Here is a 13,571-nt window from a genome sequence, read left to right on the forward strand (position 1 = left end):
GTTGATCTCTTGCCTTTGTAGTTAGATCTCTCTTTAATTCTTGCAATTTATGTTGTTTACTTTTATTGCCTTTTATGTGTTTGTTGAAATGCCTCTTCTAGATATAGTATAGATTTTGTTCCTCTTGGCCTAGGTAGAGTAATTAGTGACTCTTGAGTTATCTAATTCCTTTGTCGATTGATAATTAGAGAGATTGCTAATTGGTTTGGAGTGCACTAAAGCTAGTCTTTCCTTGGGAGTTGGCTAGGACTTGTGGCTCAAGTCAATTCATCCACTTGACTTTCCTTTATTTAGTAAGGGTTAACTAAGTGGTAGCAATGAACAATTCTCATCACAATTGAGGAGGATAACTAGGATAGGACTTCTAATTTTCATACCTTGCCAAGAGCCTTTTATAGTTGTTAGTTTACTTTCTTGCCATTTATCTTTCATGCCTCTTATCAAAACCCCAAAAATAACTCACAACCAATAACAAAACACTTTATTGTAATTCCTAGGGAGAACGACCCGAGGTTCAATACTTCGGTTTATAAATTTAGGGGTTTGTTACTTGTGACAAACAATCTTTTGTATGAAAAGGATTATTGTTGGTTTAGAAACTATACTTGCAACGAGAATTCATTTGTGAATTCTAAACCATCAAAAATCCAATCGTCATGCGTACGCACAACTTACAAACTTCGTAGGGTGTGTGTGCGCACCAAAGTGTGCTAACGCTCTCAACAGAATACATCTCCCTGTGTGTGTGCGCACCAGTGTGTGCGTACGCACGTTTTCAAAATTTTACATGGTGTGCGTGCGCACAAGGCTGTGCGTATGCACAAGTCAAAACATAGCCATTATTTAAAGCACGCGCACAGCAGTGTGCGTGCACACACAAACCAGAAATCACAAATTCTGCAACATCACAGAATTCAAATTTTTTACACCAACTTCTAACAATCATATATTTTTCTACAAAATTCCAATTTTCACAAAATCTATACGGTTTTGAAGCTCTTTGAGTTATCTTTAATTCAATATAAAATTTAATCAATTTCAAAGATCGTAGCTCAATATATGATCCGTCAAAGTTAGCCTAAAATCCATTTTTACCAAAAACACTAAAAAATCAATTTTGCCAAAACTCTCCATTCAAACCACCTATTCCATTTCCAAAACAGTTCTAATGCACCTAATTTATATACATACACCTTCTCATCAATTCACAACTTAGCAATCTATATTATCATCCATTTCATACACCAAATTCTACTTATAAAACTTCAAAGCTCAATAATTTAACATCATAAACCATTATTTTACCTTTCTCACATTTATCAACATCCATAAGCCTCATAATTCATTATCAATCCTCATAATCTTCATTATCCACCCCACCTCATAAATCAACATCATCATCCATTAAAATCGTCACAATCATCATACATCAACAATCATCAACAACCAATTCAATCCTATCTTAAGGTCTACTAGCCTAAGTGTCCAGAAATATTATATATTACATAGAGAAAATCGAAACCATACCTTGGCTGATTTCCAATATGCGCTATACACCAAAAATTTGTGCCCACCAAGCTTTCAACCACAACCAAGCCACCAACTCAAATCCAAAGGTTCCCAAAATCACAATAATCAAGCTACACAAAATAAATTCATAAAATCAATACTTAGGGTTCCATATATACATAAAACCACAAGTGATTTGGGATTTTTTACCTTGCCTAATATGGATTGGGACAAAACTAACTAATTACCCAGTGCTAGATTGTAGCTAAATAATCAAAATCACGAGAACCACTCATTCACCATAGCCAAAAGTCAAATATGCTATAGAAGGAAGAACTGGTAGGAATTTTCAAGAAACTTACCATAATACCTAGCTAGAAGTGACAGGGTCGGCGAGAGTTTCGCGTAGCCGCCAACGGCACACGAATCGGAGCACCGTAACTTGAGTTATGACCAAAAGAGTGAGGAAGTGAATAGTGTTTGTGGAACCCTAGCTCACTTCTCTCTCAATTCACGTTGCTTCAGCCTTCAAGTGCTGAAAGTGAGTGAATTTGTCACTTAAGTAACCTTTTATATGTTGGGTTTGGACCTAATTTGGGTCCGGTCCAACCCGTTAGAGTTTTTGGCCCGTTTTATCAATTTTGGACCAAACCTTTAAAATTAGCGATAAGTTTTTAACTTTAATTTATTTCCTAACTTTTTTTACTATTTTTATCAATTCTCGCACAGTACCAAACAGATATAAGTCGGTTCTGTCGGTAAATTTATCGGTATGCGTTTTACGCAATTTTTCGAAGAAAATTACATTTTCTAACTCAGAAAAATCTACTAAATCCAATTATCATATTTATATTTTCTAATTAATATTCTAATTTTTTGGAACCTATTTTGATACCATTAATTTATTATTATTTTACGTTAATTAATCGATTAATTATTTTTGGTTCTTACAACAAACATGCATTTTGAATTAAAATTCTTATAAGAAGTTTGAATATTATATTGAGAGAGCACTAATTGTATATATTTTAGTTCAGAATGTCTAAGATATTTGTGCCAAATTATCTAAAATAAAACAAGAAATGGTAAAAGCAATAGGAGAAGCAGTAGATTGTGAAGCTTGAAGCATAGCTACATTTATAAAACGATATATTTTACCACTACGTATACCTTGTAAGAGAACTTTCTGTGTGAATTGACATTTGACAAGGCAAAAGTGAGCATAAAATTTGAAATATACACAATTATCTTATTTAAAGACACTGATTAGGTTCTTAGTAATATGTGGTGTATGAATTAATTGTTGAAGATTAAACCATCTTTTAAAGTCTAAATAATAAAGAAAAAAATTTTCAATATGAAAGATAGAAATACCTTCTCCATTTGAACCTTTTTCAGTTATGTGTATTTAGAACTAGTCATAAAGTTTACATGATTGGGCGTGACATGGTGTCATGCACCAGTATCCGGATACCATGCTAGATCTGTGACAAAATTTGGTATCGCAAAATATGTCATGAGATGATGAAAGGATGGTTTAGGAGGATGAGGAGTGGTAGATGATGAGGAAGTTTGGGCAGGAGTTGTTGATACTACCGAATTAAGTGTATAGAAAAAATTTCTTGCAAACTGATCTTGATTCTGAGAAGGTAGAGGAATTTCATGATTAAATTGGTTGAAGCAATGCTAAGTAATGTGGCAGAAATGGCCACAAACTTGGCACTAAAGTCGATTGTTAGTGAAGAAAGATCTTCTTCCTCTATTCATCCTACCACTTCTCTCTCTTCTAAGACTATTTCCACGAGAAAGACTTTGAAAGATTGGGAGAAAAAATTGTGTAAGATTGGTTTGTATTATTCTTGTGACAGTTTTCTTGAATTTTTTAATCATGTTATCATGTTTCATGATCAGATTTTTAACTTCATAGAGATTATAAAACTCACGTTTAGCATTGATGGTGGTAAGAAGGCTCTGATTATCCTCATCCAGTCTTTCCAAGAGAGCTTCAACATGTTCTTTAGTAAAAAGTGGTGTGCCCTAAGGATGCCAAAGAATTAGATATTGTCTTGATCTTAAAAATATATTTACTCACAAATAATTCATATTTCGTGGTCAATTTTAATTGAGCCTTGAGTTGCTTGATTTTATATTTTGCAGATTGAGCAAAATAATCTTTAATTTTACTCCACATTTAATATAAGTACTTGCAGCTAACTATTTTGTGCTTGATCAGCAATTGATAAGAATTGTGGAGGAATACGTTCTTTGTGAATATGATGTTTAAGACCTTGGCCTTGAATAGTAGCAAAAGCTTACTGCTTCCAAATCGTGAAATTTGTCTCACATAATTTATCACTGATAGGGTTAAACGATCCTTGTTGATAAATTATTGGTGTTGGCAAGGTATTGTTGATTGCAGGATTGTTAACCATGGAAGAGATAGAATTGTTGGAGCTTGGTAGATTATCGTTGGGTATCGCTATGCATATTTAGAAACTGAAAATTTTTGATACCACAAAGGAGTTTTGAGAGTTTTTTTAAAACACAAGAAACACAGAGTGTTTAAACGGAGAAGAAGAATGAAGACTGTAAACAAGAATAAATTGATACTAAAAATGAAAGTGTACATAATAATGCAAGTCTAGCTTTTTAATACTGTATAATACTACTTTATATACAAGTAGCTATAACAAAGAGAAAGAACTTAAAACTAAACCAGCAAGCATAACAGAACTATAACTGACTTATATACCTAAGTCACACTATCTTGAGCTTTCTTGATTTCGGCTTCCTTAATAAATACTATGTACAAGCTAATTGAAAAAGTTAAAAACAAATGATGAAGATATCAGAATAAAAGCAGGAGTTAGAGGAGATATAATAGCGTGAGTAAGATAAGAGATGTATTACTGAACTAAGGTTTATAAGGAGGTAGAGTTAGTTATATGGTAGAGTAAAGGAAAAACAATGGAGTCAAAGTCTATGAGAAAGTCCTTTTACTTCAAAATTCTGAATACAACTTGCTCTTCATCTTCATTATTTTCAATGGCAATGACGACATATACACTACCAACTATCAATATAATGTAACATAATACGAATATATATTTCTTTTATGTAATACTTTTATGTCTTTTCTTTTTCTCCTTTTGTTATTTTCTTTCATTGTCTCCTTACAGTTTTTAAATCACAAATTCAAAATTTTTTTTAAATTTCTTGATTTCACTTTTATTATATCATCCCAAATTCAAACTCCAAAACTCAAAAATGATGACAACAAAGATAAAACTCACTACAAAATTCTTAATGTTCTCAAATCTTTTAGTAGTTTATTATCTCTACTTTCTATCGCAACCCACCAGTCATCACTATTAAAATTGTCGTGAATAAAAAGAAAAAGTACCAAAAAATAATAAATTTTGACTGTTGAAAGAGCTGAAATTATGGGTTAAAAATTTTTCAATGATCTTTGATTATCTTTTCTACAGCAAAAATATTAAACTAATTATTTAGTTAAAAAAATCTAAAAATATATATATAAATATATACGAATAAATGATTATTGATTTGTTAGATAATTTTGATATATATACAATATTTTTATAAAAATGTTTATTATAATCACAATTATAAATTTTTTTTTAAGATTAGGCATAAATATGAAAAGGAAAAAAGTCTACAAAGTCTATGGTGTACCTTATCCTTGTTAAGAACACTATAGCCATCCAATTTCCAATAATGTATTATTTGCATTATAAAAATATTTAAAATAATTATATTTTAATAAAAAAATTTAAACTTCATAAAGTTACTTATAATCCTTTTAATTAAAATAGAGTACAACTAATTTTTTTGTAATTATTAAAAGTTTTTTTACAAAGTTTAAAAATTTGTATTGTAAACATTTTTTATAATTATTGCAAAACTTTTTTATAAAGTTTAAGTTTTTTATTTCACTCTTTATTTTATTTGCATTTGTTATTTTAGTTACACTCATTGTAAATTGTACTGGTTTATCACTTTATACGTCCAATTAAATTTTTTAAGTTTTCATAATTTATCATATTACAGTCCCTACTAAATCCTTATAGGTGTCATAATTTAGTGTGTGCTTTAGATAGTGTTTTTAGAAATGAGATTTTTATAATTATTTTAATTATTTAATAAAATATACTTTTTTAATATTTAATATTTTGTCTCGTATTTTTTAGTTTTATTTAAAAAATATAAGATAAGAGACATTATTTTATTAAAAAATTAAAAAAATTAAGAAGGTCTATTTTTCGATTTTTTATATGCTTCCTAATTAAATTGTGTAACCATTTACGTAAAATGAAATAGAAAAAAAATTTACCTAATTAGGACGGTTCAGATAATATTAGGGATGTCAATGGGACAGGAAACAAAGAGGCATCTCCCGTTTCCACTCCTAGAATTAATTTCCGTCTTCGTTCCATTCTCTGTTATAGGGAAATAATTGTCCTCATTCCCGTTCTCCACATTTTCTGCATTTTCTGCGAGGCCCCATTCCTCATTTTTCTATGTTTAACATTCATATGAAAATATAAAAATTATCAAAAAAACTAAAAAATAAACTACAAAATATTATTATAAACACACAAATATATCTTATCCAAAATTATAAGTCCAGAAATATAACATAGCAAATCATAGTTTATAAAATAAAATCTTGAACAATAGGGTTAGGGCTTTTCAATGAGTGAAACTACTAAAAAAATTTCTATATTAGAAATAAAGTAAAAATTATTAAGTTCAAAAATTCGGAGAATTATCGGAAATGGGACAGGGATTCCTGCTCGGGTCCCCGCACCTATCTCGGGGGAATTTCGATCCTCATCTCCATTCCTACGAAAAAAATTTTTCACCATTGGGACTTCATTTGGGGCGGTCCCAGCGGAGATTCCCACCTCCTGAAAATTTTTGACACCCCTAATTAATATTAGAGTCTATTCAATATTCATTTTATTTAGGTAATTTATCTTTTTACTATTTCTTAATAATAATAATAATAATAATAATAATAATAATAATAATAATAAATATATAAATAAGTAAAATTGACCAAACAAACACCAAAACCGAACCACAGGCAAAGCAAATTGACTCTTCTCCCTCCTTTTTCTATCTCTCTCCTTGCGAGTTTCTCTGCTTCTTGTTTTTCTTCAAATCATTCGCAGAGAAAAAAGAGAAAAAAAATGGGGTTCTTCTCGTTTCTGGGTCGTGTCTTCTTCGCTTCCCTCTTCATCTTATCGGCATGGCAGATGTTAGTTCTCTCTCTCTCTCTCTCTCTCTCTCTCTTTCAGATCTATCAGTTTATCTTTTTTCTTTCCAATAACCCTTTTTTCAATAATAACAGTAATAATTCAGATTAATGCAAAAAGATGTATTTTTTCGGTTGTACTTTCGTTTTTTACGCATCTGGGTTGTCATCAATTACTTCTTTCATCTCACAGTTATTATTGTTTTAATCATTTTCCGTTTTATTTATTTATTTAGTTTGCAATTTTGGGACACATTTATAATAGAATAGATAGAGAAGAACAAAACCTATTTTGGCGATTGACTTGATTTGAGGAATTCATGGTAAAAGCGTGTTTCTTGTTTTCTGTTTAATATGTTCGTAGCTTAGGTTAGATGAAAAATCATGCGATAGAAAGAATTATAACTCAGCTTAGGGTGCTCTGACATGATTACATAGTTTATTTATGATGTTATGTATGTTCTTATTCTGCATGTGAATGTTTTGAAATACAAAATAAGAGAGAGAATTCAGAATTGCCTTGCTTGCCAAAATTTAAACTGATTAACCTTTAGTTTGCTAACAATGATGATTATGCTAATTTAACATGGAAGCAACATTTAGTACTATTGGATTTATTTATATAATTATGTATGTTTAGGTTTAATGAATTTGATGCCACTGGTGGACCCATTGCAAAGGAGTTGATTCCAAAGCTCAATGTTTTGAGGGGAAATTTGGCGTCGAAATTGGGGGTTGCGATACCACAATTGGATGTAAGGCCACTTTTTCTGTTGAGGGGAATGGAATCCATTCTTAACTTGTACAGTTGTAGTTAGTTGTTTCCTTTCTGATTGAAGCGTAAAAAATTTCAGGTTCGCCAACTCATTGCCACTATCATTTTTCTAAAGGGGGTTGGAGGGATTCTATTTGTGTTTGGAAGCACATTTGGATCTTTTCTTCTGGTAAGGCCGCAACCGCTTGATTTCTGTATTTACATTTCAAGTTCTGATCTTTGCCTTGGTCCGAAAGCATTATAATCCTGATTGAGATTGTTCGTTTCTTTGTAGCTTTCGCATTTGGCACTTACTACTCCAATTCTGTATGACTTCTATAACTACTCGCCTAAAAGGCCCGAATATAGCTTACTACTGAATGATTTCATTCAGGTTTGTGCAACTACAAACTCTTGTCACTTCATGATTTCTTGGCTCATTGTTTCTTCTTTTTATCTTCTGTGGGTGAGAATTTGACATATCATGTTCACATTTTATGGCAGAACATAGCACTCTTTGGTGCATTGCTATTCTTTATAGGGATGAAGAATTCAATTCCAAGGAGACAACTCAGGAAGAAGAACCCAAAACCCAAGACAAATTAGAAACTTAGAAAACGGAAAAATGTATGTTTCCAGAGAGAACAGGCTGTCAAATTGCTGAATTGCAGCTTTTTTGGGATAGATTTCTTTATTAAAACCCTTTTTTGGATTATTAATTGTTTTGTCAGATGCCACATGATTTGATTATGAATATGCCTTAGATTTCCTTTATGACCCTATTGTACTTGGGGTGAGTTCTTGTGCTATGAGTAGATGCTAAGAAAAGTTATGGTTGGGTTTGCTTGTCAATCAAGTTTCAGAGTGCTACGTATACTTCCACCAGTTTGTTAGAAGGTTAAATTTCCAAGAGGAGTCATGATCATAGTTACATTTAAATGTTGCTCAGTTCAATTTATTTTTTATATCATATTACATTACATTTCATTACACCCTTTCCGTGTGGTCCTTTTTCGGACTCTGCGTCAACGCGGGATGCTTATGCAATTGGTTGCCCTTTTACATTACATTTCAAATATGATGTGTTGTTGCATCAAGCTCTTACAATGGGGTCAAAATAGCTATTAGTAAGGGTGTAATGCATAGGTAACATGAATCAAATAAAATCAACAATTGTGTATATGTAATTCTGATTTGAGTCTCATACACCAAAGCTCAGTCTAGTTTCCACACTTTCCAGCTCACTGAAGATAGGCCAGCATAAATGTGAGGCATTTTGTGGGGGTACCCAACTTTTCTACCAGTGCAGTAGTGCACTAACTGCATTTTTTAAATATGCAAGGATATATCTTGGTCCAAGTTTAGCTGATAGTGCTGCTTTTACAATCTGCATAGTTAGCATGGTGGTTGGCTCATAAATTCCATTGCCCTCATCCTCATAAGTAGCTATCATTATTGACTCCAGTTTTGGAGTACTCTTCATATCCATTCATAAATCAATCAAAAGCCAATTATGCAAAAATTTTGATGATTTAAAAAAATGCATCTCAGTTTATTTTGAAATTTAAATGATATTATAATTAGTTGGTTATAAAATTTGGAGCTGAACACTCAAATATTGTAAAGACTATTCTTTGAACTTTGAAGGATAGTTATTAAACTTTGCATTACCAAAATGTTGAGTGCTTTGTCATTATACATGAGATGAAATAAGTGTACTTTTTTCTAAATTTCAAGGGAGATTTGTCTTGCGTTAACGGTCCGAGGACCAAAAATTTTGAAACTGATTTTGAATCAAATTCCCACATGCATATGGTTAACTTTATACTTTACATGTATAATAACATCAAGGAGAATACTATGATGCACCTTAGTTTGACTTAGTGTTTAATGCACCAGATTTAATGTGTAAAACTTAGGATTTTCGTAATAATTGAGAAAATAGTTTCTTTAAGCATTTAAAATCATTACAAACTTTTAAAAACTTCTACTTTTATTTCTTAATAAATATTCATAAAACATTTGTTAGATAAACCCTAAAACTGAATCTATACTAGTAGTAATTATTTGTGTTGTACCAGTCAATATATACGGAAATGGATCATCTCAATTATAAAAAAAATTGAGTGCAAAGTGTGATCTTTAACTTTTTATTGTTTTCTTTTTTATATTTATTTTTTGTCTCACTTATAAAATTAATGATGAGAAATTACACTTTACTCCCTCAATTATTAAAAAAAAATTTCCCCTCAATATATAGCATTTGAGCATAGTACTATCTACCTAATTACATTGAAGACATTGTCTAACATCAATTTTGGCCTAAACGCCTTTGTGTCAATTTGAAATGTGAGAATGTAACACTTCCTTAATATGCTTCTATTTTCTGTTGTTGCTCCAAAAGTATATAAAAGACAGCAAACTAATATTGGAATTATTGTAGTATAAATTTCACAGAGTAGTGACTAGTGAGTACAAGGATTGACAACCGGAAAAAAAAAAAAAAGAGAAAAAAAACTGTTGGTAAAAGTATCTCTTGTAGGAACAATTAATTACTCAACCGGTTAATGAGTAACCATTATTACTTGATTAACCACTTGAATGGTACTAAACCACCTCCATCAGTGCTTATGGATTCAGCACCTGACTATGATGTCAAAGCAGGAAATACTTTGCCAGACCCATCAATTTCGAGTTCATTGTCTTCCTTGTGAGTAATGTTGACATCCTTGGATATTTCACAGCCATCATCTTCATCGATTCGTGGAGCTGATAACCTATTGTTATCACGGTGGTTAGCAAGGTCTTCTTCGTCTGACAAACATCTACAACAGTCAAATTCATCCGGATCATAAGGTTGGCTCATTTGGGATTGTGATTCGGATGCATTCCCTAATGTACAACTTGATAACCAAGGATCCTGATCATCTGAAAATCTAGGAAGTTTGCTGAAATCAATCGATTCACAAGGCACAGCTAAACAATCAAATTGGAAACTAGAATTAACAGAATCCTCTGGTGGCACAGAGCTATTGAGGTGGAGGCTTTCTGATGTGAAAACATCATTGATAGAATTAAGGACAGGATTAGGACTACCTTGTTTTCGATTGTCTGTATGGACAAACGACAATGCAATATGCAAGTCTGAACCGTAGTCTGATTCTGGAGTTTGCATAACATTCCCACTGCCTATTGAATTCAGGGATAAGGGTGAATTCTCATCAATGGGATTGTACTGATCTTTTTTACCTTTTCCCGAGCTACTACAACTAAGCATGGAATTTGTAGAAAATAATATGGATGGATAAGAAGGGGACAACATGGAATCAAAACATACTTGGAATTCGGAAATTCCACTTGGAGAAATTGAAGAACTCATCTTTCTCCTTATATGATAAGAAGTACCAGACAAATCACTGCCATCAGTTATATTCCAAAAAGATTTGGAACTGCATGATGGTGAAGTACTGGAATCAAAAGTTGTGGATTCTGCTAGTCTTTCACTTTGTTTTGCTTTGCTGTGGGCATTTGGACTGAGAACCTTCTTCCCCTTGTTACGTGGCGAAGAAAGCCAATGCACTAAAGCTTCAACCGGCAAAGGCAACAAGGAAGGACTCACATCGTCGCTAACATCTGTGACTTTCTTCTCACCACCATCATCAAAACTATCAGCAGCTGTTTTATCAAAGCCTGAATAGTTCTCTTCTACAGTAAGAATCCCTCTAGGCCTGCATTTCCTCTTGTCAGTGACACCAGAAACAAGATATCCAGCACCATAACAAGCCGGTGTGGTTGTTGAAACCAAAGAAGATCCACATTGTATCTCGGGCGAAACAGAGTTATTAATCGGAGGTGTTCTACTAGCACTTCTATTTGAGTTCTCGTTAACATCCTCATGAATCATACAATCCAAATCCAACTCAGCAACTTTTCTACTCAAAGGAGTCAAGCTAGGAGTACCATGAGAGGTTTTAAGCCGGGAATCCTCATTGCCATTATCAATTATCCCTCTCAAACTGTCTTTCTTTCCCTTTAACTCCTCAGATCCAGGTGCCAACCCAGGTAAAAGTTTGCCATGCTCACTCAGAACAGAACAAGGCTTAGACTTTTGCCCAGTCCTGCATGGGGGGTTCTTCCGACATGGCCGTGCCTTATTCGACGAGATCCTTTTTGCTTGTGGCTCAGCATTGCTACCTCTAGAAAGATTCTCCTTTGAGGACTTAGGTTTGGGTTGTTTCGAACCAATCCCATCGGGTACTGAGTTAGGGGTTTTGGAGAGGCTCTTCGGCTTGTGTGATGCAGGTGTTTTGAAAGAAGAGGAAGACAGGAACCTGAGGCAACCACTTGGGGGTTCAGTGGATAGATTGGAAGAAGCATAGCTGCTGTTGCTGCTGTTGCTGCTGTTGGAAATGCGGTTGAGATCCTGCAACGGGCTTCGAGGACTTAGCCTATTCTTTGCAGAGTTTGCTGTTGCCTTTGGTGGAGGCAGAGAAGAGGGTTTTCTTGATGAAAATGCCTTGCTCATAGTGAGAACCTGCAGGATCTACAATTACAATTGAACTGAACACTAACACATCAACATTGAACAAGAACAATGAATTGAAATTGAATTGAAGACTAACACATCAACAATGAACAAGCACATTGAGTTGATCTGAACCCTAATCCATGAAAACTGAACAAACACATCTCACATATCACATTTGCCATAAGCACAGTAGTTTTTGAACACCCAAGAGTGAAAAATTAGAAATTTCCTCAAACTATTGAATAACAAACAAATGAATATCAAATTTTGATAAAATCCCAGAAACTAATTCTAAGTTTGTACTTTAAAACATGTGCCCCCACTTTTGTCTATTCAATTGAAGAATAGTACACCCAGGAATGGAAAATCGGTGGGGTTATAATTTCTACCAAACAGTTTCTTACTTTCTTTTCACATTTGCCATCAAACAAAAAGAGAGATAAAAGAGAAATGGACCAAAAACCAAAACGCATAAAGACATTCCATTTAGACAGAAGATCTAAGACGTTGTGATAATTTACCAGTGGAAAGGAGATCTAAGGAGGTTGGAAGCTTGAATTGGATTAATGTAGAACAAAACATTGAGTGAACAAAACTGTTTGGTTGCTCCGATCAGTGTTCCGAAACAGCAACAATGGTGTTCTTCAGCTTCAGCTGGAAGAACATGGAGTGTGTACCTCGTTATTGTTCAAACTTTGAAATAAAATAGCGCTAATAATTAATGATTTTTATTATGTATTAATTGCTAATTAATTATTTGCTCAAGAGTTAAAACCGTTTTCGACTTTTTCTTTATTCAACGAGATAGCCAGTGAGTGAGTGAGTGATTTGGTGACTTTCGACCCAACATAAAATGACAAAAATGCGAATTTTTTTTAAATAAATAATTTAAATATTTTATTTATCGATATATGTTATTTGTAGCATATTTATTAATTTTTTTATTTGTCTCGTTTATACTTTAATAAGACACGTTTTGTAATACACATTACGTTTGCACACTAAATAAAAGGAGCAATTTGCACGTATTTCGTTTATACGGTAAATAAGATATGTTCAATCTCAATTTGTTTACTATGTAAACGAAATACTATAAAAATTAATTCATTTGCATGTAAATGAGATAAACTACGATAAATTTCGATCAATTATAAAAGAATATGTAACTATTTGTATTCTCTACAAATATTTTACTTCTTTTTTTCTTCAGTTTTTTTAATAAATTTAGTAAAAATATCTAGTACTAGTAGTAGTGGATATATTGTTGTAAGTGTGTATCCTAATTGTCATCTGAGAAACAGTGATACTAAGATTATATTTGAGTGTGATAATTTTATTCTGTTACGCACTTGGAGGGTAAATTCTTTGTCTGAGTTAAAGAGTCTAATATTGACGAACCTCAGTACTAACGGGACAAAAGAGAATGGAAGAGTTGGGTATAGGTTGTTAGCATCAATGGAAAATTGAGTATTTCAGTTTCGTCTATTTTGACTCGATGG

At 32.7% G+C, this 13,571-nt stretch overlaps 2 protein-coding genes across 2 annotated transcripts; one reads left to right on the plus strand and one right to left on the minus strand.

Annotated features, from left to right (window-relative positions):
* Positions 1-6,608: 6,608 nt before the first annotated feature.
* LOC130947727 (uncharacterized) lies at positions 6,609-8,536 on the plus strand. The gene is made up of 5 exons (XM_057876428.1): positions 6,609-6,793; positions 7,431-7,545; positions 7,645-7,734; positions 7,840-7,938; positions 8,049-8,536. Exons 1-5 carry the CDS (start codon positions 6,726-6,728, stop codon positions 8,148-8,150), a joined length of 474 nt encoding a protein of 157 aa, XP_057732411.1. The 5' UTR covers positions 6,609-6,725; the 3' UTR covers positions 8,151-8,536.
* Positions 8,537-10,020: 1,484 nt separating this feature from the next.
* Positions 10,021-12,786, minus strand: LOC130951505 (uncharacterized). Its single transcript, XM_057880171.1, has 2 exons — positions 12,594-12,786; positions 10,021-12,087 (listed from the first exon to the last, which is right to left on the minus strand). Exon 2 carries the CDS (start codon positions 12,067-12,069, stop codon positions 10,192-10,194), a length of 1,878 nt encoding a protein of 625 aa, XP_057736154.1. The 5' UTR covers positions 12,070-12,087; positions 12,594-12,786; the 3' UTR covers positions 10,021-10,191.
* Between the last annotated feature and the right edge of the window lie 785 nt (positions 12,787-13,571).

The sequence above is a fragment of the Arachis stenosperma genome, chromosome 9 (assembly GCF_014773155.1).
Source record: "Arachis stenosperma cultivar V10309 chromosome 9, arast.V10309.gnm1.PFL2, whole genome shotgun sequence".
Classification (NCBI taxonomy): domain Eukaryota; kingdom Viridiplantae; phylum Streptophyta; class Magnoliopsida; order Fabales; family Fabaceae; genus Arachis; species Arachis stenosperma.